The sequence below is a fragment of the Macadamia integrifolia genome, unplaced genomic scaffold (genome assembly GCF_013358625.1).
Source record: "Macadamia integrifolia cultivar HAES 741 unplaced genomic scaffold, SCU_Mint_v3 scaffold2515, whole genome shotgun sequence".
Taxonomy (NCBI): Eukaryota; Viridiplantae; Streptophyta; class Magnoliopsida; order Proteales; family Proteaceae; genus Macadamia; species Macadamia integrifolia.
In genome coordinates, this window is record NW_024868765.1 from 1,591 (window position 1) to 28,604 (window position 27,014).

General features: G+C 39.9%; 1 protein-coding gene across 8 annotated transcripts in view; it reads right to left on the reverse strand.

Moving 5' to 3' along the window:
* Positions 1-202: 202 nt before the first annotated feature.
* The window catches only part of LOC122066655 (exosome complex component RRP45B-like), a 58,913-nt gene continuing 32,101 nt past the window's right edge, over positions 203-27,014 (reverse strand). For 3 of the 8 annotated variants that reach the window (XM_042630491.1, XM_042630493.1, XM_042630490.1), the window contains 5 exons: positions 4,330-4,410; positions 4,050-4,238; positions 1,466-1,749; positions 1,018-1,076; positions 203-648 (listed from right to left, as the gene is read on the reverse strand). In XM_042630491.1, the coding sequence (XP_042486425.1) occupies positions 434-648; positions 1,018-1,076; positions 1,466-1,749; positions 4,050-4,238; positions 4,330-4,410 (828 nt within the window). In that variant the 3' untranslated portion in view covers positions 203-433. Of the gene's footprint in view, positions 871-1,017; positions 1,077-1,465; positions 1,750-4,049; positions 4,239-4,329; positions 4,411-27,014 lie in introns of all 8 variants that reach the window. The other 5 variants (XM_042630497.1, XM_042630495.1, XM_042630494.1 and 2 more) reach the window with 5 other exon arrangements.

Below are 27,014 nucleotides of genomic sequence, written 5' to 3' on the forward strand. Positions count from 1 at the left end.
TAATAAAGGAAGGGAAAGAGACCAAACACCATTAAGTTATTTACATAAATTGTTTCCTCCAACTGAGCTCCTGGCAGCCTGCAGATTCTTGTTGCTTTAAAGTTACCTTGCTAGGATAACAACTTACCCTTCCAAAGCTGTTTTGCATCTATTCCTCTACAATTTGTTTCATCAGAAAACGCAAATAATGTTCAGTAATCAATTCAATGTGAATGCCCCTCAAATTCATGTGCAACTATGATGGAAAGATCAAAACCAGCAACAGCTGAAAATTTTTACATCACAGACTGATCCAGTTGTTTGCAGCAAAAGCAAATGGAAACCTTAAATTAGGCCTGCTTCTGAGAAATATGTTGTTAGTTTGTCAAGCATACATTCAGGTGTCCATACGATGGAATTGTTATCGAACGATAGTAACTGGTAAGTCTTAACTTCATGAGGTGGAAGACACTTTCTCTTTTCTCCTGTTTTTGGGCTTCACAGCATCTTTCAAAGTCTTCTCTTCATTCACTTGTTGTCGTGCTCCACTGGCTTCAATTGGCGCAGACCTACTGTCACGAACATCTAGTACTCGCTCCTTAGCCTCGACTTTGGTAAGCCTTTTATCATGTCTTGATTCTTTTTGTTCCTTGTTTCGTCTTAGTATCACTGCATCACACGTAAAGCTAATAAGATCCACAAGAAAATTGGGCATTCATGCATCACCAAAAGGTCGATAAGATAGAAAAACTTCACTGAAAATAATGCAAGTCATAAAAACAATATTGCATCAAAATACTGATTATACAGGCAGTTTGAAGCCCACTACATTTATCTTACGAAGCACGAAAGCACAATTTTGCAATCACTCTCAGTGATCAAAAACCTTTCCTACAGGAATTCAACAAACATAAAATACATTTAAATCAAGCAGTGAGAAAGGCAAAGGAATTTGTAATGTTAAAATATCAAAAAAAAAGAAGAAGAAGAAGAAGCCGAAGGAGACAGAAGAATAAGAGAATAAAGCAGGGTGGATACCAGATGAAGCTAGAGAAGTTCTAAGGGAATATAGATCAATGCCCTTCGAGTATGGATCCCTGAAGAATAAAAGATAAGAACTTGTTCTAAGTGCTGATGAATCACCAACATGATCAACAAGGTTAATGGCCAATCAACATGATCCAAAGACTGGATTTAAAATAGATATTGTATGCTTTCACAACAACGCTCAATCTATTGTCTTGCAAGATACTTAACGTTACGACGAGGGAACTAAATTAGATTTTATGCTTATGCACAAAGTAACATCAAACAATTATTCAGCCCCACACCTCCCCCCCCCAAAAAAAAAAGAAACAAAAACAAAACAAACAAACAACAAAATTTATAACAGAATGGATTTAATACACAAGTAGATGGTCCCCCCCCCCCCTTTTTCCCCTTCTTAGTTATTTTTCATATTTGTAACACAAAAAAAAAAATATACCAAGTAGATGGTCCACCAATGGAACTCCTAGTATCACCACCTCCTGCATTCGTTACATGTTGAAACGTTTGAGTTTCACTTTCAATACAACTCTTCAAAGTAGGACAGCTTTCTTCTGGTTTTTCCCCTAACCTCTCCATTGGATGCACACCAGCTTCCTTCTTTACAACAGATTGTTCTTCGTACAGTCTCATTTTAATATCAGGTCCATTGACATCCACGGAAACTGATGTTGGGTGACGCTTTATCTTCTTTTGTGTTCTTTCTGTGTTGTATGATTCAACCTAAACAATTGCACTGAAACACTCAGATTTGAAATAGAAATGACCAAACCAATGAGAAGTGCAACCAACACCTTGATGAGAGGATTTGATCCACAATGGAAACAAATCATTCTTAATTTCACATCTAAACTCATAACATGTTGGGTCTCAACTCTCAACAAAAACAAAAGCAATCACATGCATCACTAGAAAAGTTTCACACTTGAATGGCATTTGGAAGCATGATTAGATGATAAATGTGCTATGTACAAAAATGGATTTCAGCAGCTAGCAGTAAGAAAACAAGGTCAAGACTTATTGGTCAAGTTATCACAACCAACTAATTGGGACCAAAATTGTCATAAGAAAAGAAAACAAATTAAGAACTGGGTATACATTTTCAGAATGAAGAAATGCTTTGCTTTAACAGATCATGATATCTTTATAAATGCAATTGCAGAAGTTGATTGCTGCTTTTCAATTGTGAAACACCATAACTACCACAGTTTAAAAAGAAATATTTATTCTCTTTCTGACAAAAGGTCTCTTTCCTTCTTCACTATTTTCTGTTTATTCTTCTGTTCTATTTTATTTTTGTGTGATTCAACCAATTCCTGAGAAAAATTTGAAGGCCTGCTGCTACCACTGAAAGTTACTGTTGGACAGCCTATTGATCCTGACAGTAGTAGGATAGGTCATCACCGACCTATTTCAACATTATACTAGAGACATTCCAACTGTAGAGCATACCACTAGTCCTATTACTGAACCTTGATCTCCTAGAGAATATGATATTACTCCAACTGTGGAGGAGACCACTCTCACTGACCCTGGGCCCCCCATAGAATATGGCATTCCAACTGTGAAGGAGACCAAAAGTCCCTCTTACTGATTCTTGGCGGCTTGGCCTCCTAGAGAATATGATACTACTCCAATCACTAAGAAGACAGATATAGCTTCAACATCTCTAACTAGATCATCCACCAAGGCCCAATAAGCCACTGCTGTCCTTATTTTCTAAATGACCATAATCTCCACAGAGAGCTCTTCACAGAATAATATGGCATTCTTCTCCTCCCAAAGATACCACAATACTACTAGTAAAATGGCTCTCCATAAGAACCTCTCCCCCCCCCCCCTTTTTCTCCGAATGGAGCCAGATACCAAAACAGCTCACCTACATCTTTCAGCGAAACACCTTCAATAAGTAGAATCCTAGGAGTTTCCAGATCTTCCGATAAAAAAAAAATAATGAAAAGCGAGTTGAAGAAGGAACAAAGATCCAAAGTTTACTCTTTTAACATATACTGTGAGAGAGAAAGATCATAAACATCTTCTTCTTTGTTCATGATCTGTGCAGGCTAGTGTTTTGATAATTGTCGACCATAGTAAAATTTCGGTTAAGTAAACAATGTTTGTTATCATCAAAACCAGTGTAACTCGATAAATATTCATTAGTGTATCCATTTGTTTGTTATCATCAAAACCAATGTAGGAGTCAATACTCCAGAGATGAGTAGGTATTCCCAACATATATTACACCATAGGGATATTTTTGTTATAGTTTCTTATTATTTTGGTCTTGCGTGTAAATACACAGAAGCCAGGGACTTTAGTGTAATTTTTATTTTTATTTTTTTATTTTTTTATTTTTTTTTTATTTTAGTGTTTATATAAACGAAGACATACCAACTGATTTGAATGCTTTCTACTTTCTTCCAATCGGTACTTCTTTCCCCTATTCTCTTCTTTTTTATTTTCTTCTCCTTCGCTGGTTTGCTTTATTTTTCTTTGTCACAATACTTTTAACATAATATCATACTTAACAATTTCACATTTTTGTAAGCTTTGAGCCTTTTGTTTGTGATTGTTCAAACATTGAAAGGAACTGTTCCTACCACTCCAAAATCTTCAAACACTAGTATTTCAAAGTTCCATGGTAAACATCTTGCATCAATTATATGCCATTCAAAGACCAAACTCAGCCCAGAGATTAGACGGCGCAAAAAGATGGGAAACTTGATTTAAAAGAGCAACCCAGTGCACAAGGCTCCCCCTACTGTAGGGTCTGGGAGGGGCAATTGTACTCAGGCCTACCCCCTGCTTTGCAAGAGAGCCTGTTTCTAAGTTTCAAACCTATGACCAACACGTTGCAATAGTATTTTGATTAAACATGAAAATTACTTTCTATAGATTTCCAATTCAGGTCTTTGAAGACAAATCTTAAGTGGAAAACTAACTTTTAAATCATAAAACATCATCCGCCAGAAACGAATTCTAATAAAAGGGGCAAAGGAACATGTATACAGAAAGAGACTTACAGCATTTTTTATTTTGCTTGTTATATCAGTGGCTTTAACAGAAGCAATACGCAAACACTGCATAATCACACTCTGCATGATACCCTCCCCGCCAGCCTTTTGGACTGCACAGACATCACCATTGGAATTCAATGTAGCAGTCATCTTTCCTCCCATTACAGCTTCTTCATAGTGAGTAGGATCTATTGCCTACACAGCCAACCACTGTCTCAGAAAAACTAATCTGAGAAAACAGCAAGCAGAGGATTAAAAGAAAATTTCCAAGACTCAGTATGCCTACCACAATGTTACCATCACCAAAAAATGCAAAGGTCACTGCTATGGGAAGATGATGTATTATCAGAGGAAGTGGCTCCTTCACCTACCAAAATACAAAAGAATATGCATACTTAAAATATATAACATAATCAGCACCTTCATCACTAATTTATCAACTCCATAATAAGAGCATCCATCAGTCTCCACAAAAATGAAACTTCCATATAATACTCAAGTGGTGTATGGACTATGAAGACATCAAGGACATCATAATGAGATTAAGAAAAACCATAGTATTATAATCCTGTCCTCTCTATTATGTCACATACATAAACATAACCGTCAAATACATTTGTAGCTACAAAGTAGCAACAGATAACTTTTAACAACTATTATATTGTAGCTCTCTCTCTCTCTCTCGCTCAACTTCTGATGCTAGTGCAAACCCATATGGACCAGATCCATGTTTGAGACTTTGGTCTAGTAGGATTTTTACGAAGCTTTATTTATTTGGAAGTAATTTATTTAGTTTATTTATGTTGTTCTCTATTAAGTGGTGGGATACATAGGACATAGTTAGAATGGGTTTAGACCTTGTTTCCTTTTAGGATTCTTGTTAGTTTTTTATTTTCTTATTTATATGCTTGTAACCCATGAATTGGATAGATTGGAAAAATGGATTAGTGTTTGTATTTGGTTGAAGCCTGGTGGTTGTGCGTGTGATTTCTCTTCTTCCACCCCCCCTTTTTTTCTCTTGTGCAATTCCTCTCCATCCCCTGCAACTCTGAGACATCTCAGGATTCTTCCCCCTCCCCTACCGGCCCTCCACCAACTTCAGGAAACTGAAAGCAAGAAGAGTAGCTGATGGAAAGAATGATCTACAGAAAATCAAGTCTATTCACAATTGACAAGCCTGCCAACCATGATGTAGATAAGTCACTTGGGTTTATTTTATTGCAAATAAGCCTTGGGTTGTGTTATGTATATGTTGGGCCTTTGATCCCATGTGTTTTCTTTAAAATGGACCACTTTAATGGGCCTAAAATATGGGTAGAAGGTAGGAAAACAGGATTTAACTCATTAGTTTAATTAGTTGCAATTTAATTCAATAAAGGCCCATCAGGCCATTAGTTGGTTGTAAAGTCCTATATGGACTATTAGTTAGTTAGTCCTACTTTATGTTGGAGTCATAAAGTCAAGTCATAGTCATGGTTTAAAGTATCTCCGATACCCTCCGATACGTATCTTAAATTTAGCTGACCGATACACACCGATACGATACATAGAATTTTTAAAATCCTTTCGTATCGATATATATCCCACGATACATACCGATATGCATCAATACACATCTATACACATCGATACAATATGATATGCACCGATACGACTATGGAAAATATAAAATCGAGGTGAAATGTACGTTTCGATAGCTATCGGTACGTATCGGTAAGTAACGGTATGTATTTATTGGTACGTATCGGTGAGTATCGATATGTATCGATCGGTACGTATCAGTGAGTATCGGTATGTACCGATACAGTGCGCTATGGTCATATAATAGCTAAGATGGGTAATTTTGGGCTGGTTTTGCTCTTGCATTGGTATTGTACCCTTGGGGGTTTATTTGATAGTCTTATTTCTTTGTTTCCTGCTCCTATTTCTATTGTTTGGGGTTATAAACTGCTAGGGTAGTTTCTTGTAATCTACTCCTGCATTAAACCATGTTCAGCTCCACCTGGAAACCATGATTGTTGGAGACCCCCTCTTCATTAATACTATAAGCTTCACCACTAAAAGTCCTTTTACTTTGCCGATATAATTCACAATTAACCACCTTGCCTGAGTCCCCTCCCCCCTGCCTCCCCTCTGCCACCATGGCAGAACTTCCTGGTGTGGTGATGCCACCACCCAGAACCCCATTGTCCCCTCCTCTCACCTCTCCCCCTGCCTCTGCTAGCTCCCTTCCTCCTCGCCCAGTGGGTATGGCTTGGAGTGCTCTATTTAGCTAGTTCCATCCTTCTCCTGGAGAGGGCCTCCCTCTCCATTTCATTCCACATTCAGTAGTTGGAAGTTGGAATGTCTAAGGTAGCCCTATGCCTTGTTGATTTCCTGAACTCTGAAGCTCAGAAATGGCAGAATTCAATGGTAGGCCACTTCATTGGCAATAGACCCCCATTCAATGTGGTCAAGTTCTCCCTTAGTAAACAATGGAAGCTAAGATGGGTCATGAATGCATACTTGATGGATAACAGGTTTTCATATTCAAGTTCTCCGAAAAAACTGACAAAGTGCGAGCCCTTGAGGGAGCTCCTTGGAACATTGGCCAGAAACCCATCTTTCTTCGTCAATGGGACCGATATCTCCAACTCCATTGCATTAATGTGAGCTCAATCCCTCTGTGGATCCTTCTGCCCAGGCAGCATGTTCGTTATTGGTGTGCTGGAGGTCAAAGTATCATCGGTTCCATTCTGGGTAAACCACCGCACTCTGATGGGAGAACTAACAGGGTAGACTAATTAGCCTTCGCCAGAATCTGTATTGAGGTCTCAACGGAAGAACCTCCTCCAACTTCCATCACTGTTGTTGATTAATCTCAACTATCAGTAACTCTGCTGGTATCTTTAACCCCATCCCTAGCACTGCCCCTCTCTCCCTGCCCCCCCTTTCTCCCCTTGACCAGCTGATTGCCAACTCCACTATCGTCAGAAATCACCCTCACACCATCTACCCCCATCCCCCTCCCTCACTTCTCCACCAAGGGCCCTAATCTTCAGATGGCCTCGACACACTCCCAACCATGGCTGTCACAAGAGGTAGTGGCGTCGAACTCATCTCAATGAGATGCCTCTTCCGGCTGTGCGAGATCATCTGCAATTACCGTTGGTACCTAACCCAACAAGGACTACCGGTATGAACATTTTCTCCCCTCTACAAACTAACGGTGAGGGTTTGATGGACCCTGTCCACTGTCACCCAACCAGTTACCATCCCCAGTCTGTCCCCCTTATATTGCCAACTTCTTATCCAATCCCCCATCTTGCCTCCGCTGTCCCGCCAATCTCTGCATCAGTGATGGAGGAGGGCCTTAGAGAAGAAAGAAGAGAAATTAGAGTTGGAGGGAGAAGAGAAGAATTCGCATAAGGGGGAAGAAGAAGGTCATACGACCAATTGGAACCACCAAGGTTTCAATCCAAAATTCAATTCAATTCAACACTACTATACCCATCGGTTACATGCCATTATATAGTAAACTGAAATTAAACTTGCCTAATAAAAATCTAAAATTAAATTAGCAACTCTTAATTTGCTTCCTAAATTCTAACTAATGAAATTAGAAACAAAATAAACTTAAACCGGTAACTCCCTAATTGACTAAGAACTACCCAAAAATAAAAGATTACATAACTTTCCAAATAAAATAACTCTTTATTTCCTAAATAAAGTAAAATCCTAAGATATTTTACTAATTCCAAAAATCAAATTCGATCCGGTTCGCCTCGATTGAGATTGCTTGAAGGGTCAACTCGGTTCAACAGCATCGATTCTACATCAACTCCCCCGATGTTGAGGAAAACTCGTCCACGAGTTTTATAGAATAATAACAATAAAAACTCACGAACGGGGGTGAATTGCTCTTCGTCTGCATCGCGAACAAAATCCATGATGTGAAGCTTTGGAGGTGCATTCAAGTCCGGAAAATCATGGGGAAGAACAAATTCATGATGGTGAACATGTGGCACTACATTGATGCCCTTCAATGCTTGATCCACAATTTTCTCACTTTCTGTTGTCATCACTTGTTCCACAATAGGCCAGTCTTCCACTTGTGTTGATGCCTCTGATTTATCTTGTGGTTGTACTGGGGGTATCACTTTCTTTGACGCAACCAATCCATGAAGATGAATTTTTTTATACATGTGGTAAGGTTAGAGGATGCACACATTGTTGTTACGATCAAGAATACCGTCCCGTTGTTCCAACCAGTTTCAACCCAATTTAATGATGCGCTGAGGAGATTCAAACACTTCACAAAAAGCACCATCATAATAAGGAGGAACAGAAAATTCAACAAATGCAATTTTCTCCGACTCAAAAATTATCTGACCAATCTCTGACAATATATCCACCACAGAGCTGGTGACAAAATTGTCACTTAGTTGCTCATCAATTAACAATTTAGCAGGCTTGCCATTGGGCAAGCGAACTCTGAACTTGAACACAAAAGATTCCAAGACCAGATTTGTATTCGGCATCACTATGTACCTCACAAAATAAGACACAACTCTACTAGGCACATGGGTGGCAGAATTATAAATATATGGATTCAACTTTTTTTTTTGTGGAGAAAAGTGGTTTGACTTGAAATACAAAAGAAAGGGGCTCACGTTTGAAGGAGAAGGGGTATACTTGGAAGTAACCAAAAAAAAAAAAAAAGAATAACTAGGACTAATGGGTGATTAGAAGGGCAATTCTGGAAACTCAAAAGAATTTAAAGAAAAGAAGAAACAAAAAAGGAGATCCTGGGGTTGGGTTTTACTGATAGAAGGGGTTACTCTTCAACCTGGAAACGAAATCACAAACCAGCAAGGATTCTCGTGAGGAGCCTTCTCTTGGCGATGGTAAGTGGCGGTGAGATTCAAGGGGTCTTTAACGACCAGCAGCGGTATAGGTGAGAACTTCGACGACCAGCGATGGTGGATGAATGTCGACTTCGAACCTGGTGAGTAATTTTCCTCGTTTCTCTGTTTCCTTTCTCTCTTCGACTTCCTAGTTCTTCTTTTCTTCTTCTGTTTCTCTTTCTCTGAACTGCTGCTGCTGCCCTTTTCTTTTTATTTTGGTCACTGATGGAAGAACCTAGGAAGGAGAAGATGGGGTATTGCTATGGGAATGGTTTGACCTTTCCTCCTCTGAACAGAGACGATTTTTTTTTTTTTCAATTGCTGCTGGCGGAAAAGGAAAGAGGAGGCAGTGGGAGCTCTCCTGTTTGGGAATTGAAGGGAGGGGAAAAAAGGAGGGATTAGGACTGGGTTTTTTTTTATTATTTTTTTTTTTCGGATATCAGTTCTCGGCAGAACTAGGCACACTAAGGGAAAGAAACAGGGAAGAAGAGAGTGACGGGGAGAAAAGACGGAAAGGAAAAGAGAATGAAGGAGAGGATCCTTCGGCTCTGATACCACTTGATGGAGGAGGGCCTTAGAGAAGAAAGAAGAGAAATTAGAGTTGGAGGGAGAAGAGAAGAATTCGCATAAGGGGGAAGAAGAAGGTCATACGACCAATTGGAACCACCAAGGTTTCAATCCAAAATTCAATTCAATTCAACACTACTATACCCATCGGTTACATGCCATTATATAGTAAACTGAAATTAAACTTGCCTAATAAAAATCTAAAATTAAATTAGCAACTCTTAATTTGCTTCCTAAATTCTAACTAATGAAATTAGAAACAAAATAAACTTAAACCGGTAACTCCCTAATTGACTAAGAACTACCCAAAAATAAAAGATTACATAACTTTCCAAATAAAATAACTCTTTATTTCCTAAATAAAGTAAAATCCTAAGATATTTTACTAATCCCAAAAATCAAATTCGATCCGGTTCGCCTCGATTGAGATTGCCCAAAGGGTCAACCCGGTTCAACAGCATCAATTCTGCATCAATCAGCCTTGCCTGCTTCAAATTCGCTCCCATTAATCTCCACAGTAGCCTCGTCTCCATCGCCCTCATCTATGCGAATAAACCTCCATCCCCCTGATGTAGTCCAAGTTTTTGATTGGGGCTTTAAAGTTGGTTCACGTATGGCCCATAATTTGGGGCTATCGATCCAACCTATTTGATCCTATTTTGACCATATCGAGCAGCCTATTTCCTGCATATTATGTGGATATCAATGGTAGAGAGCCCGTTAGGAGAAGGGACGATTCTAAGAGTTTCAGAGTTGTCGGAGGTGGGGCGGGGGGAAGCACACATTCGCACAGAGCAAAAAAACCCATTTTAACTCACTGGTCCATCATTGGGTACATGAAAGTATTCAAAGAACCCAATTCAATTTACTATCCATCATTGGGTACATTCAAGTATTTAAAGAGAAAAACCAAAGACTCCTAATCACTCTAAAATTGAAAAACCTCATAACCAAACTATATCTAAGTCCTACGTATCCTATCCAAGACATAAGAAATTATTCCAAAGACAGTCATGCTTGTCTAACTAGTCAAGTGCTACTGTATCAAATCTTCTCCTTTGAAAAGAACTCGATTTTGTTGAGTTTGGTAAAGGACCAAGGAGATGTTCTAAGTCAACATGTTGGAGGAGGAGCGATCCTGCTATCTTCTTGACCTTAATGCCAAGAAAAATTTTTTTATAGGAAGAAACATCATGGCTTTGTTGCCATGCTTAAAAGAGTAGGTATTCACGCACCCACAATGTTGTTTTTTCTTATCAAACAACCACAGCCAACCAAGAAGAATATGACACCTTCAGAGGGAGGGCATCGCATTATACTGTATCCACGAATCCACCAATAGAGTAGGCGAGCAAGCACTTATCAGTAATCTTTAGATTAGTGTTGTTCACCCATGCAACCTTACAAGGATTTGGATGTAGCTCTATCTGCAATCTCAACTTACAAACATCTTCAGAGACAACATTAGTGCAACTACCTCCATCAAAGGCCAGAGATCATAATTAGTCAATGAATCCACACAGGTCTGGAAAATATTGCTATGGGGCCAATCAATATATCTCAGTAACCTTGTGAGTGATCAAAAAAGGATGGAGAACATAACAAGGGTGTCACTCCATATCAATGTCATTGCTGATGACTTCAAATGGCTCATGCTCTGCTTCTAAATCAACTGTCTCAAACTGAGGTGCTCTTTTTTGGAACATAAGATATAAAATAATCCTTATCAATATAAGCTATTAAACGATTTGGAACATTGAGCAATAATATGTCCATATCCTTTGCATGTAAAGCATTGAATGATAACCTTTAGCACCACAGGAGGTCTGTCGAAACCACACTAAATTCAAGCCGTGCCTTTCAGCTTAGCCTCTGCAAATAAGGTCTTTCTGGCCTCAATCAACCCATACCATCTGAAAAATGTCTCCATACTGTGAATCCAGTCAAGATGCTATTCTGGGTTTTTTTTTTTTTATTTATTTCCATAAAAAAGCAAGGACGTCCAACTTTGCTGCTCTTTCAGCTCCGTAATCATCATATTGACCAACACCATATGGTGGTGGTGGAGGTGTATGATGTTGTGGTGGTAGTGGTGTATGAGGTGGTGCTGGTGGCAGTGGGGTACTATGAGACGGAACTCATGGAATAGAATTAGAAGAATCCCTAGCTTGTATGGGATTCTTTCCTTTATCAGAAGCCACCAAACGGTCAATAGAAACTTACATAGATTCCATTATTGTCTAAACGGAATTGGCAACGATCGTAAGGGTATCAATATTTGCATTAGTTTCATCTTCATAGGAATTGAGCTACTAGAGGATATCACTATTTTTTTTTTTTTTTGTGGGGAGAGGATCTCACTATTGGCTACCATGGTTAAGATACAGATAAACCTCCAAAGTGGTGGCGATCCTGAGGTCCGGAAACCGTATTCGAAATCACTACGGTCCCATTATAGCAAGCAAACACTTAAGAAAAGTGTTTAGTGGCAAAATAGTAAGCTAATGGAATTTAGAAGAGGATGGCAGAATTGTAATTAAAAGGTATCTTAAAAGGGTTATGAGGTAATATATTAAAGGGATAAGATGGGCAGTAAAATTAATGACTAGGGATCTTTTTTTGGAATAAAATAAATTAAACGAGATGAGAAGATAAGAGAGGAAGATAGGGGTACTATTGGAAAGTGGGGTTTTAAAAAGGGGTCTATCCATGGGAGGGGCACCTTATCTTCCACCAGGGGTTTCTTGAGGAAACAAAATGGAGGGGGTTTTACGATAGGAATGGAAGGGATGGGTAGGATAGTGATAGCACTGGGTTAGATTTTAATGTTAAATTAGAGGAAAAAGGGGCCAATGAAGGGTACTGTTGGTCTCAGGAGAAGAACAAGGACACTAAAAGAAGGACAAAGGAAATAGATCCTATGGCTTTGATACCAAATTGGTAGAGGGCCAATTAAGAGAAGGGAAGCATTTTGAGAAGAGTTTCAGAGTTTCCAGGGGGAAGAGAAACCACACATTCACACACACGCAAAGCAAAAAAACCCAATTCAATTTACTATACGATTCACTTTGTCCATCATTGGGTACATGCAAATATTTAACGTGAAAAACCAAAGACTCCTAGTTAGACTCTAAAACTGAAACAACTTGTAACCAAACTCTAAGTCCTATGTATCCTATCCAAAAACATAAGAAATTATAAGTCGTAAGAAATAAATAAACTACTTCTAACCCTTGACAACAACAACAACAAAGCCTTTTCCCAACTTAATAGGGTCAGCTACATGGACCCGCAACTGGGAGAGATAAAAAGTAAAGGAAAAGAAACATAGCAACACAACACCGCCGGGACATCCATCTTAAATCCGTTAACAACATGGATCTTTGCCCTCCAAACAGCTCTGTTTCATGTCATACTAGGATCCAAGCCTAGCTTTTACGTGTCTTTCCTTACCAACTCATCAATAGTCATTTTAGACCATCAATCTGGATCTGTTCACTCCTCCTTACAAGAGCATTCAAAGGTCTATGTTGAACATGGCCAACCCACCTTGAGCAACATCCTCTAAGCTTGTCTTGAATCGGAGCAACTCCCAAATCAGCTCTAACCTGGTCATTCCTCACTCTATCTCTCCTAGTTTTGCCGCACATCCATCTCAACATCGTCATCGCTGCAACACTCAACTTATCTATGTTACGCTTCTTGACTGCCCAACATTCTTCCACATACATCATAGCCGGTCTTACGACTATCCTACAGAATTTTCCTTTAAGATAGTGGACCAAAAGCTGGTTGGACCAGTTTTGTCTCGGTTTAGGCTCCTAAAGCCGATCATGCTTGTCAAGTACCACTGCATCAATCACCAGCAGTTTTACAATTATTTCCAGAATTCGAGTGGGATCACGGGCAATATGTGGAGCCTCTGGAGGATTTTTTCAGTTGGCAATAGTGTTGTCTTAGGGAAAGGATTAGATAATGGGAAGCTTTATTTGGGGGAGATATTAGCCATTGACCGGCTTTATTTGGAGGAGATATTTTCTAGATCTCGTAGGCCCCATGGCCAGCTGTACGGAGGCAAGTCTGAAGACCAGTTGTTACTTGGAGGACTCTTATAATTGCTATAAATTAGCTTCAGGTTAGATTTCAATTAGTTTTGTTTCTATTTAGGATTTATTCAGTCATGTAATTTGAAGGCAATATAAGATAAGTTTCCATTAATATTAGGGTTTTATTTTGAAGTGTTTTGTATAATTTTAACATCTTTTGAGTATCAGGGGAATCTTTGGGCTGTTGAAAGGAAACATACACACACATCATCGTTCGTGTCTTCCTCTTTCTTAACAAAGACAGATGGAGTGATGGATCACCCCTGCAAATGTAGGCAACAACACCCAAGCCTTGTTAAGTTTTTTTTTTTCCCCCCCTTAATGCATTGCTATTGCTTTTCTTCTGGACGGAGGGTGGTTGCTCCAAGGCACTCATCATGCATTTCTCCTTCTTAGTAGAGACAGCTATAGACCCAATATCATGGTTAAAAAACTTAGCAATTTCTTGCCGAAATCTTGGATATTTCAGTTTTTTTTTTTACCAAAACGAAATTGCATATGAAACACGAAAAAAAAAACAATTTTGGTCATTTGGTTTCAAAATTTCACTCATTTCAGCCCAAAAAATGTATAACGTCGAAATTTTGGTTATTTCATTTTGCAAATTTTGGCCATTAGCCCCCCCCCCCATAATGACCTAGCAAAACACATGAAAAAAGTATGTTGTTTCGGCAAAATTTCGTCTTTTTGAACCCATTGAAACAAAACAACTCTTGAACCTTGCCTTGTAATGCATTTACCTTTTTTAGGTGAATAGTAAATGCCTCAAAAGAAGGGGTAGGGAAAATATAGCCCTAAACGGAGAATTACAAACCCAATAAGGGATACAAAAGCCCATAAAGGGCACCAATCAGGCCCCATATGGGCTAGGAAAACTTCTACAACCCGGACCGGATGCCCAAACAAAAGTAAAAGAGAAGGGCANGCGTGTGATTTCTCTTCTTCCACCCCCCCCCCTTTTTTTCTCTTGTGCGATTCCTCTCCATCCCCTGCAACTCTGAGACATCTTAGGATTCTTCCCCCTCCCCTACCGGCCCTCCACCAACTTCAGGAAACTGAAAGCAAGAAGAGTAGCTGATGGAAAGAATGATCTACAGAAAAACAAGTCTATTCACAATTGACAAGCCTGCCAACCATGATGTAGATAAGTCACTTGGGTTTATTTTATTGCAAATAAGCCTTGGGTTGTGTTATGTATGTGTTAGGCCTTTGATCCCATGTGTTTTCTTTAAAATGGACCACTTTAATAGGCCTAAAATATGGGTAGAAGGTAGGAAAACAGGATTTAAGTCATTAGTTTAATTAGTCGCAATTTAATTCAATAAAGGCCCATCAGGCCATTAGTTGGTTGTAAAATCTTATATGGACTATTAGTTAGTTAGTCCTACTCCATGTTGGAGCCATAAAGTCAAGTCATAATCATGGTTTAAAGTATCTCCGATACGGATACGATACCCTCTGATACGTATCTTAAATTTAGCAACCGATACACACCGATACGATACATAGAATTTTTAAAATCCTTTCGTATCGATATATATCCCACGATACATACTGATATGCATCAATATACCACCGATACACATCGATACAATACGATATGCACCGATAAACCTATGAAAAATATAAAATCGAGGTGAAATGTACGTTTCGGTATATATCGGAACGTATCGGTGAGTAATGGCATGTATTTATTGGTACTTATCGGTGAGTATCGATATGTATCGATCGGTACGTATCGGTATGTACCGATGTACCGATACAGTGTGCTATGGTCATATAATGGCTAAAATGGGCAATGTTTTAGAAAAACACGATTTTTTGAGGGGTTTTTGTTACAAAGTTGCTGCTAGCCATATTTCTCTCTAACTAAAGTGGAAATCAAGGTTGGGAACAAGGATTTTACATTTATGGGACAACTACAAACCTTGAATTCTTCGTGCAATACCCACAATTTAGTGTTTATGCATAATCAAGGATTAAAGTATCGGTATCGGTCGTCGTATCGGTCGGCCAAAATTAAGATACGTATCGGAGGGTATCGTATCGTATCGGAGATACACTAAGATACGCTAAAGATACACACATAAATGGATAGGAAACATTTTTTTAAATACTTTTGCACAAAGAATTTGTTAAAAAAAAACTATTGATAACATGTATTATGCATAAACACTAAATTAAGGGTATCGTACTAAGAATTCAAGGTCTGTAATTGTCTCATAAATGTAAAATCCTTGTTCCCAACCTTGATTTCCACTTTAGTTAGAGAGAAATATGGCTGACAGCAACTTTGGAACAAAAACCCTTCAAAAAATCATTTTTTTCTGAAAAATTACCCATATTGGCCATTATATGACCGTAGCACCGATACGTATCGATACTCACCGATACGTACCAATATATATATATCAATACTCACCGATATGTGCTGATATATACCGATACGTACCGATCGATACATACCGATACTCACCGATACGTACCAATACATACCGAAACGTATATTTTACGTCAATTTTATATTTTTCATAGAGTCGTATCGAGGCATGTCGTATCGTATCGATGTGTATTAGTGGTGTATTAATGCATATCGATATGTATTGTAGGATATATATCGATACGAAATGATTTAAAAAATTCAATGTATCGTATCGGTGTGTATCGTATCGACCGACTAAATTTAAGATACGTATCGAAGGGTATCGTATCGGTATCGGAGATACTTAAAACCATGTGCATAATACATGTTATCAATAGCTTTTTTTTAACAAATTCTTTATGCAAAAGTGTTTTACAAAATGTTTCCTATCCATTTATGTGTGCATCTTTAACGTATCTTAGCGTATCTCCGATACGATACGATACCCTCCGATACATATCTTAATTTTGACCGACCGATACGACGACCGATACCGATACTTTAATCCTTGGTCACAGTCCTATTTTGAATTCCTAATTGTAGTAGGAGTGTCTAGTCCTCTTTGGAAACTAGCTCCTAGTCTTAGTATGATTGTAAACTTCCCCTCTATAAATAGAGAGGCATACGTACCATTATTAAAGAGATTTGAATAAAGAATAATTGCAGTCAATTGTTTAGAACAGCCGGGATAGCTGTGGGTGAGAAGCCCAGGCCGAGACAGCTGCTCCTCCCTCACTTTTCCTTTTGTTTCTTCTTGTTTAAAGCTTTCTATTTTATCCTAAAGTTACTTCTGTTGAAGTATGCGACTGTTGTGAGAATTCAGAAGTTCAATTCTATCCAAGTTACAAACCAGAATTGATTCTCTCTCCTGAAGCCTGCGATTATTTCTTTTAGGTCAGAAAATCAAGAATGCTTGTAACTTCACAACCAGCCGTCAAAATCCTCTCAACTTTGGGGGGTTTTTGTACCCTCCCTAGGGACTATCTACAGCCAAGAGTACAGCTCAATCGGACTCCTACAGACCTGGACGCACCCCTCTCTCTCCAGCTCTATAGCAAGTCTTTCTCTCTCCTATCGGGTTGGGTTTTGGGCTGGTTTTGCTCCTGCATTGGTATTGTATCCTTGGGGGTTTATTTGATAGTCATATTTCTTTGTTTCTTGCTCCTATTTCTATTGTTTGGGGTTATAAACTACTAGGGTAATTTCTTGTAATCTACTCCTGCATTAAACCATGTTCAGCTCCACCTGGAAATCATGATTCTTGGAGACCCCCTCTTCATTAATACTATAAGCTTCACCACTAAAAGTCCTTTTACTTTGCCGATATAATTCATAATTAACCACCTTGCCTGAGTCCCCTCCCCCTTGCCTCCCCTTTGCCACCATGGTAGAACTTCCTGGTGAGGTGATGCCACCACCCAGAACCCCATTGTCCCCTCCTCTCACCTCTCCCCCTGCCTCTGCTAGCTCCCTTCCTCCTCGCCCAGTGGGTATGGCTTGGAGTGCTCTATTTAGCTAGTTCCATCCTTCTCCTGGAGAGGGCCTCCCTCTCCATTTCATTCCACATTCAGTAGTTGGAGGTTGGAATGTCTAAGGTAGCCCTATGCCTTGTTGATTTCCTGAACTCTAAAGCTCAGAAATGGCAGAATTCAGTGGTAGGCCACTTCATTGGCAATAGACCCCCATTCAATGTGGTCAAGTTCTCCCTTAGTAAACAATGGAAGCTACGTGGGGTCATGAATGCATACTTGATGGATAACAGGTTTTCATATTCAAGTTCTCCGAAAAAACTAACCAAGTGCGAGCCCTTGAGGGAGCTCCTTGGAACATTGGCCAAAAACCCATCTTTCTTCGTCAATGGGACCGATATCTCCAACTCCATTGCATTAATGTGAGCTCAATCCCTCTGTGGATCCTTCTGCCCAGGCAGCCTGTTCGTTATTGGTGTGTTGGAGGTCAAAGTATCATCGGTTCCATTTTGGGTAAACCACCGCACTCTGATGGGAGAACTAACAGGGTAGACTGATTAGCCTTCGCCAGAATCTGTATTGAGGTCTCAGCAGAAGAACCTCCTCCAACTTCCATCACTGTTGTTGATTAATCTCAACTATCAGTAACTCTACTGGTATCTTTAACCCCATCCCTAGCATTGCCCCTCCCTCCCTGCCCCCCCTTTCTCCCCTTGACCAGCTGATTGCCAACTCCACTACCGTCAGAAATCACCCTCACACCATCTACCCCCATCCCCCTCCCTCACTTCTCCACCAAGGGCCCTAATCTTCAGATGGCCTCGACACACTCCCAGCCATGGCTGTCACAAGAGCTAGTGGCGTCGAACTCATCTCAATGAGATGCCTCTTCCGGCTGTGTGAGATCATCTGCAATTACCGTTGGTACCTAACCCAGCAAGGACTACCGGTATGAACATTTTCTCCCCTCTACAAACTGACGGTGAGGGTTTGATGGACCCTGTCCACTGTCACCCGACCAGTTACCATCCCCAGTTTGTCCCCCTTATATTGACAACTTCTTATCCAATCCCCCATCTTGCCTCCGCTGTCCCGCCAATCTCTGCATCAGTGATGGAGGAGGGCCTTAGAGAAGAAAGAAGAGAAATTAGAGTTGGAGGGAGAAGAGAAGAATTCACATAAGGGGGAAGAAGAAGGTCATACGACCAATTGGAACCACCAAGGTTTCAATCCAAAATTCAATTCAATTCAACACTACTATACCCATCGGTTACATGCCATTATATAGTAAACTGAAATTAAACTTGCCTAATAAAAATCTAAAATTAAATTAGCAACTCTTAATTTGCTTCCTAAATTCATACTAATGAAATTAGAAACAAAATAAACTTAAACCGGTAACTCCCTAATTGACTAAGAACTACCCAAAAATAAAAGATTACATAACTTTCCAAATAAAATAACTCTTTATTTCCTAAATAAAGTAAAATCCTAAGATATTCTACTAATCCCAAAAATCAAATTGGATCCGGTTCGCCTCGATTGAGATTGCCTGAAGGGTCAACCCGGTTCAACAACATCAATTCTGCATCAACTCCCCCGATGTTGAGGAAAATTCGTCCATGAGTTTTATAGAATAATAACAATAAAAACTCACGAACGGGGGTGAATTGCTCATCTGCATCGCGAACAAAATCCATGATGTGAAGCTTTGGAGGTGCATTCAAGTCCGAAATCATGGGGAAGAACAAATTCATGATGGTGAACAAGTGGCACTACATTGATGCCCTTCAATGCTTGATCCACAATTTTCTCACTTTCTGTTGTCATCACCTGTTCCACAATAGGCCAGTCTTCCACTTGCGTTGATGCCTCTGATTTATCTTGTGGTTGTACTGGGGGTATCACTTTCTTTGACGCAACCAATCCATGAAGATGAATTTTTTTATGCATGTAGTAAGGTTAGAGGATGTACACATTGTTGTTACGATCAAGAATACCGTCCCGTTGTTCCAACCAGTTTCGACCCAATTTAATGATGCGCTGAGGAGAGTCAAACACTTCACAAAAAGCACCATCATAATAAGGAGGAACAGAAAATTCAACAAACGCAATTTTCTCCGACTCAAAAATTATCTGACCAGTCTCTGACAATATATCCACCACAGAGTTGGTGACAAAATTGTCACTTAGTTGCTCATCAATTAACAATTTAGCAGGCTTGCCACTGGGCAAGCGAACTCTGAACTTGAACACAAAAGATTCCAGTACCAGATTTGTATTCGGCATCACTATGTACCTCACAAAAGAAGACACAACTCTACTAGGCACATGGGTGGCAGAACTGTAAATATATGGATTCAATTTTTTTGTGTGTGTGTGTGTGTGTGTGGAGAAAAGTGGTTCAACTTGAAATACAAAAGAAAGGGGCTCACGTTTGAAGGAGAAGGGGTATACTTGGAAGTAACCAAAAAAAAAGAATAACTAGGACTAATGGGAGATTAGAAGGGCAATTCTGGAAACTCAAAAGAATTTAAAGAAAAGAAGAAACAAAAAGGAGATCGTGGGGTTGGGTTTTACCAATAGAAGGGGTTACTCTTCAACCTGGAAACGAAATCACAAACCAGCAAGGATTCTCGTGAGGAGCCTTCTCTTGGCGATGGTAAGTGGCGGTGAGATTCAAGGGGTCTTCAACGACCAGCGGCGGTATAGGTGAGAACTTCGACGACCAGCGATGGTGGATGAATGTCGACTTCAAACCTGGTGACTAATGTTCCTCGTTTCTCTGTTTCCTTTCTCTCTTCGACTTCCTAGGTCTTCTTCTTTTCTTCTTCTGTTTCTCTTTCTCTAAACAGCTGCTGCTGCCCTTTTTTTTTTTTTTTTGGTCAGATGAAAACCAAGAAGAAAGATGGGTTGCTAGGAAGTCGACCTTTCCTGCTGAACAAGACGATTTTTTTTTTTTTTTCAAAATTGCTACTGGCGGAAAAGGAAAGAGAAGGCAGTGGGGGCTCTCCTGTTTGGGAATCGAAGGGAGGGGAAAAAAAGGAGGGATTAGGACTGGGTTTCAGCAGGTTTTTCTTTTTTATTTTTTTTTTCGGATATCAGTTCTCGGCAGAACTAGGCACACTAAGGGAAAGAAACAGGGAAGAAGAGAGTGACGGGGAGAAAAGACGGAAAGGAAAAGAGAACGAAGGAGAGGATCCTTCGGCTCTGATACCACTTGATGGAGGAGGGCCTTAGAGAAGAAAGAAGAGAAATTAGAGTTGGAGGGAGAAAAGAAGAATTCGCATAAGGGGGAAGAAGAAGGTCATACGACCAATTGGAACCACCAAGGTTTCAATCCAAAATTAAATTCAATTCAACACTACTATACCCATCGGTTACATGCCATTATATAGTAAACTGAAATTAAACTTGCCTAATAAAAATCTAAAATTAAATTAGCAACTCTTAATTTGCTTCCTAAATTCTAACTAATGAAATTAGAAACAAAACAAACTTAAACCGGTAACTCCCTAATTGACTAAGGAATACCCAAAAATAAAAGATTACATAACTTTCCAAATAAAATAACTCTTTATTTCCTAAATAAAGTAAAATCCTAAGATATTCTACTAATCCCAAAAATCAAATTGGATCCGGTTCGCCTCGATTGAGATTGCCTGAAGGGTCAACCCGGTTCAACAACATCGATTTTGCATCAATCAGCCTTGCCTACTTCAAATTCGCTCCCATTAATTTCCACAGTAGCCTCGTCTCCATCGCCCTCATCTATGCGAATAAACCTCCATCCCCCTGATGTAGTCCAAGTTCTTGATTAGGGCTTTAAAGTTGGTTCATGTCTAGCCCATAATTTGGGGCTATCAATCCAACCTATTTGATCCTATTTTGACTATATCGAGCAGCCTATTTCCTGCATATTATGTGGATATCAATGGTAGAGAGCCCGTTAGGAGAAGGGACGATTCTAAGAGTTTCAGAGTTGTCGGGGGTGGGGCGGGGGGAAACACACATTCGCACAGAGCAAAAAAACCCATTTTAACTCATTGGGTACATGCAAGTATTCAAAGAACCCAATTCAATTTACTATCCATCATTGGGTACATTCAAGTATTTAAAGAGAAAAACCAGACTCCTAATCACTCTAAAACTGAAAAATCTCGAACCAAACTATATCTAAGTCCTACGTATCCTATCCAAGACATAAGAAATTATTCCAAAGACAGTCATGCTTGTCTAACTAGTCAAGTGCTACTGTATCAAATCTTCTCCTTTGAAAAGAACTCGATTTTGTTGAGTTTGGTAAAGGACCAAGGAGATGTTCTAAGTCAACATGTTGGAGGAGGAGCGATCCTGCTATCTTCTTGACCTTAATGCCGAGAAAAAAAATTTTATAGGAAGAAACATCATGGCTTTGTTGCCATGCTTAAAAGAGTAGGTATTCACGCACCCACAATGTTGTTCTTTCTTATCAAACAACCACAGCCAACCAAGAAGAATATGACACCTTCAGAGGAGGGCATCGCATTATACTGTATCCACGAATCCACCAATAGAGTAGGCGAGCAAGCACTTATCAGTAATCTTTAGATTAGTGTTGTTCACCCATGCAACCTTACAAGGATTTGGATGTGGCTCTATCTGCAATCTCAACTTACGAACAACATCTTCAGAGACAACATTAGTGCAACTACCTCCATCAAAGGCCAGAGATCATAATTAGTCAATGAATCCACACAGGTCTGGAAAATATTGCTATGGGGCCAATCTATATATCTCAGTAACCTTATGAGTGATCAAAAAAGGATGGAGAACATAACAAGGGTGTCACTCCATATCAATGTCATTGCTGATGACTTCAAATGGCTCACGCTCTGCTTCTAAATCAACTGTCTCAAACTGAGGTGCTCTTTTTTGGAACATAAGATATAAAATAATCCTTATCAATATAAGCTATTAAACGATTTGGAACATTGAGCAATAATATGTCCATATCCTTTGCATGTAAAGCATTGGATGATATCCTTTAGCACCACAGGAGGTCTGTCGGAACCACACTAAATTCAAGCCGTGCCTTTCAGCTTAGCCTCTGCAAATAAGGTCTTTCTGGCCTCAATCAACCCATACCATCTGAAAAATGTCTCCATACTGTGAATCCAGTCAAGATGCTATTCTGGGTTTTTTTTTTTTTATTTATTTCCATAAAAAAGCAAGGACGTCCAACTTTGCTGCTCTTTCAGCTCCGTAATCATCATATTGACTAACTCCATATGGTGGTGGTGGAGGTGTATGATGTTGTGGTGGTAGTGGTGTATGAGGTGGTGCTGGTGACAGTGGTGTCCTATGAGACGGAACTCATGGAATAGAATTAGAAGAATCCCCAGCTTGTATGGGATTCTTTCCTTTATCAGAAGCCACCAAACGGTCAATAGAAACTTGCATAGATTTCATTATTGTCTAAACGGAATTGGCAACGATAGTAAGGGTATCAATATTTGCATCAGTTTCATCTTCATAGGAATTGAGCTACTAGAGGATATCACTATTTTTTTTTTTGTGGGGAGAGGATCTCACTATTGGCTACCATGGTTAAGATACAGATAAACCTCCAAAGTGGTGGCAATCCTGAGGTCCGAAAACCGTATTCGAAATCACTACGGTCCCATTATAGCAAGCAAACACTGAAGAAAAGTGTTTAGTGGCAAAATAGTAAGCTAATGGAATTGAGAAGAGGATGGCAGAATTGTAATTAAAAGGTATCTTAAAAGGTTTATGAGGTAATCTATTAAAGGGATAAGATGGGCAGTAAAATTAATGACTAGGGATCTTTTTTGGAATAAAATAAATTAAATGAGATGAGAAGATAAGAGAGGAAGATAGGGGTACTATTGGAAAGTGGGGTTTTAAAAAGGGGTTTATCCATGGGAGGGGCACCTTATCTTCCACCAAGGGTTTCTTGAGGAAACAAAATGGAGGGGTTTTTACGATAGGAATGGAAGGGATGGGTAGGATGGTGATAGCACTGGGTTAGAGTTTAATGTTGAATTAGAGGAAAAAGGGGCCAATGAAGGGTACTGTTGGTCTCAGGAGAAGAACAAGGACACTAAAAGAAGAAGGAAGGAAATAGATCCTATGGCTTTGATACCAAATTGGTAGAGGGCCAATTAAGAGAAGGGAAGCATTTTGAGAAGAGTTTCAAAGTTTCCAGGGGGAAGAGAAACCACACATTCACACACACGCAAAGCAAAAAAACCCAATTCAATTTACTATACGATTCACTTTGTCCATTGTTGGGTACATGCAAATATTTTACGTGAAAAACCAAAGACTCCTAGTTGGACTCTAAAACTGAAACAACTTGTAACCAAACTCTAAGTCCTATGTATCCTATCCAGAAACATAAGAAATTATAAGTCGTAAGAAATAAATAAACTACTTCTAACCCTTAACAACAACAACAACAACAACAACAATAACAACAACAACAAAGCCTTTTCCCAACTTAATGGGGTCGGCTACATCGACCCGCGACTAGGCGAGATAAAAAGTAAAGGAAAGAGAAGGGGAAAAGAAAAAGAAAAGAAACATAGCAACACAACACCGCCAGGACATCCATCTTAAATTCGTCAACAACATGGTTCTTTGCCCTCCAAACAGCTCTGCTTTATGTCATACTAGGATCCAGGCCTAGCTTTTACATGTCTTTCCTTACCAACTCATCAATAGTCATTTTAGACCACAATCTGGATCTGTTCACTCCTCCTTACAAGAGCATTCAAAGGTCTATGTTGAACATGGCCAACCCCCCTTGAGCGACATCCTCTAAGCTTGTCTTGAATCGGAGCAACTCCCAAATCAGCTCTAACCTGGTCATTCCTCACTCTATCTCTCTTAGTTTTGCCGCACATCCATCTCAACATCGTCATCGCTGCAACACTCAACTTATCTATGTTACGCTTCTTGACTGCCCAACATTCTTCCACATACATCATAGCCGATCTTACGACTATCCTATAGAATTTTCCTTTAAGATAGTGGACCAAAAGCCGGTTGGACCAGTTTTGTCTCAGTTTAGGCTCCTAAAGCCGATCATGCTTGTCAAGTACCACTGCATCAATCACCAGCAGTTTTACAATTATTTCCAAAATTCGAGTGGGATCACGGGCAACATGTGGAGCCTCTGGAGGATTTTGTCAGTTGGCAATAGTGTTGTCTTAGGGAAAGGATTAGATAATGGGAAGCTTTATTTGGGGGAGATATTAGCCATTGACCGGCTTTATTTGGAGGAGATATTTTCCAGATCTCGTAGGCCCCATGGCCAGCTGTACGGAGGCAAGTCTGAAGACCAGTTGTTACTTGGAGGACTCTTATAATTGTTATAAATTAGCTTCAGGTTAGATTTCAATTAGTTTTGTTTCTATTTAGGATTTATTCAGTCATGTAATTGGAAGGCAATATAAGATAAGTTTCCACTAATATTAGGGTTGTATTTTGGAGTGTTTTGTATAATTTTAACATCTTTTGAGTATCAGGGGAATCTTTGGGCTGTTGAAAGGAAACATACACACACATCATCGTTCGTGTCTTCCTCTTTCTTAACAAAGACAGATGGAGTGATGGATCACCCCTGTAAATGTAGGCAACAACACCCAAGCCTTGTTAAGTTTTTTTTTTCCCCCCTTAATGCATTGCTATTGCTTTTCTTCTGGGCGGAGGGTGGTTGCTCCAAGGCACTCATCATGCATTTCTCCTTCTTAGTAGAGACAGCTATAGACCCAGTATCATCGTTAAAAAACTTAGCAATTTCTCGCCGAAATCTTGGATATTTCAGTTTTTTTTTTTTTTTACCAGAACGAAATTGCATATGAAGCACGAAAAAAAAAAACAATTTTGGTCATTTGGTTTCATAATTTCACTCCTTTCAGCCCAAAAAATGTATTATAACGTCGAAATTTTGGTTATTTCATTTTGTTAATTTTGGCCATTAGCCCCCCCCCCCATAATGACCTAGCAAAACACATGAAAAAAGTATGTTGTTTCGGCAAAATTTCGTCTTTTTGAACCCATTGAAATAAAACAACTCTTGAACCTTGCCTTGTAATGCATTTACCTTTTTTAGATGAATAGTAAATGCCTCAAAAGAAGGGGTAGGGAAAATATAGCCCTAAATGGAGAATTGCAAACCTAATAAGGGATACAAAAGCCCATAAAGGGCACCAATCAGGCCCCATATGGGCTAGGAAAACTTCTACAACCCAGCCCGGATGCCCAAACAAAAGTAGAAGAGAAAGGCAAACCAGTCAAACCAGGAAGAGAACCACAAACCCTAACAATTTAATCTCAACACAAAAAAGAACCACCAACACGAAGGAGCACCACCGGTAAAGAGGTAGCCACGGTGGAGGAGCGCTGGCCTTGTAGAGGACCATGGCCTAGCGGGCCAAGGCGGATAGGCACGGGCCTTCCAAAGGGCAACAGCGGAGTGCCTGCCGGCCAAGAACAGCTTGGCGGCTTGTGTCAACGAGGCTGCTGCCAGTCAGGACAAAGATCCAACAACCAATAGACCGAAAGGCAAGTTGCCAATGGCCAGTAGGCCTGGAGGGTGGCAGATAGTGAGGGTTGGAGGCCAATGTGGCGAGCAAGTGGACAGACCAAATGAGCTTGGCATCCGGAAGGGCAGCTAGCCTTGAGGGGATGATGACCCCAATGGGACAGCAGGTCTAGATGGAGTGGTGTCCAGAAGGGCTACATGCTTGGCGAGCAGCTAGCCAAGAAGCAAAACCAGCAGAGTAGCCGAACCAATAGAAAGACCAAACGAGTCTGGTGGCATCCAGAAGGGCGGACAACCAAGGGGGCCGACGACCAGCAAGACAGCAGGCCTGGTGGGAGAGGCACCCATAAGGCAGCAGGCCTGGCAGGACGGTGACCAGGTAGCAGCTAGACTAGAAGGGGTAATAGGGGATGGTTATGTGCCCTCTTAAGTAACTTTGAGGCCAATTACTAGAAACAGTGGCAATTTGGAAATTAACAGAATTCTTAAAGGTGCTATTAGGTCACTTAATAGAAAAGGATATAATGGAGAATAAGATTTATTACAAATGGGCAAACTTAGAATTTAAAGGAAATAAAGGACAAAAGAGAATATGGGAGAAAGGCAAGGGTATTATGGGGAAAAACAGTAAATAAAGTTGAAACACCACTCATGATTGAAAGGTCTTCAACTTTGGAAATTCTTAAAACCAGTGAGAGTTACCCTATTCCAGGTGAAGGTTTTCACAATTTAGGCCTAGGATTGGGCTGAAATTGCAAGCATAGGGTCGCATCTTCCGGCTCTATTAAACCCACCAGAATAAACCCAAAAGATCAGATATTATGTTCGGATTTAACTCCTGGAATCAAAAGGGGGGCGGTAGGCATATTTTTAGTTACGGTTGCAGGTTAAGCTCTAGCAGTAGGGATCTTCTTTGAGACTGAAACTCTAGGGTTCAAGTCGCCTAAGATAGGGGTTCTTATGCCCTAAA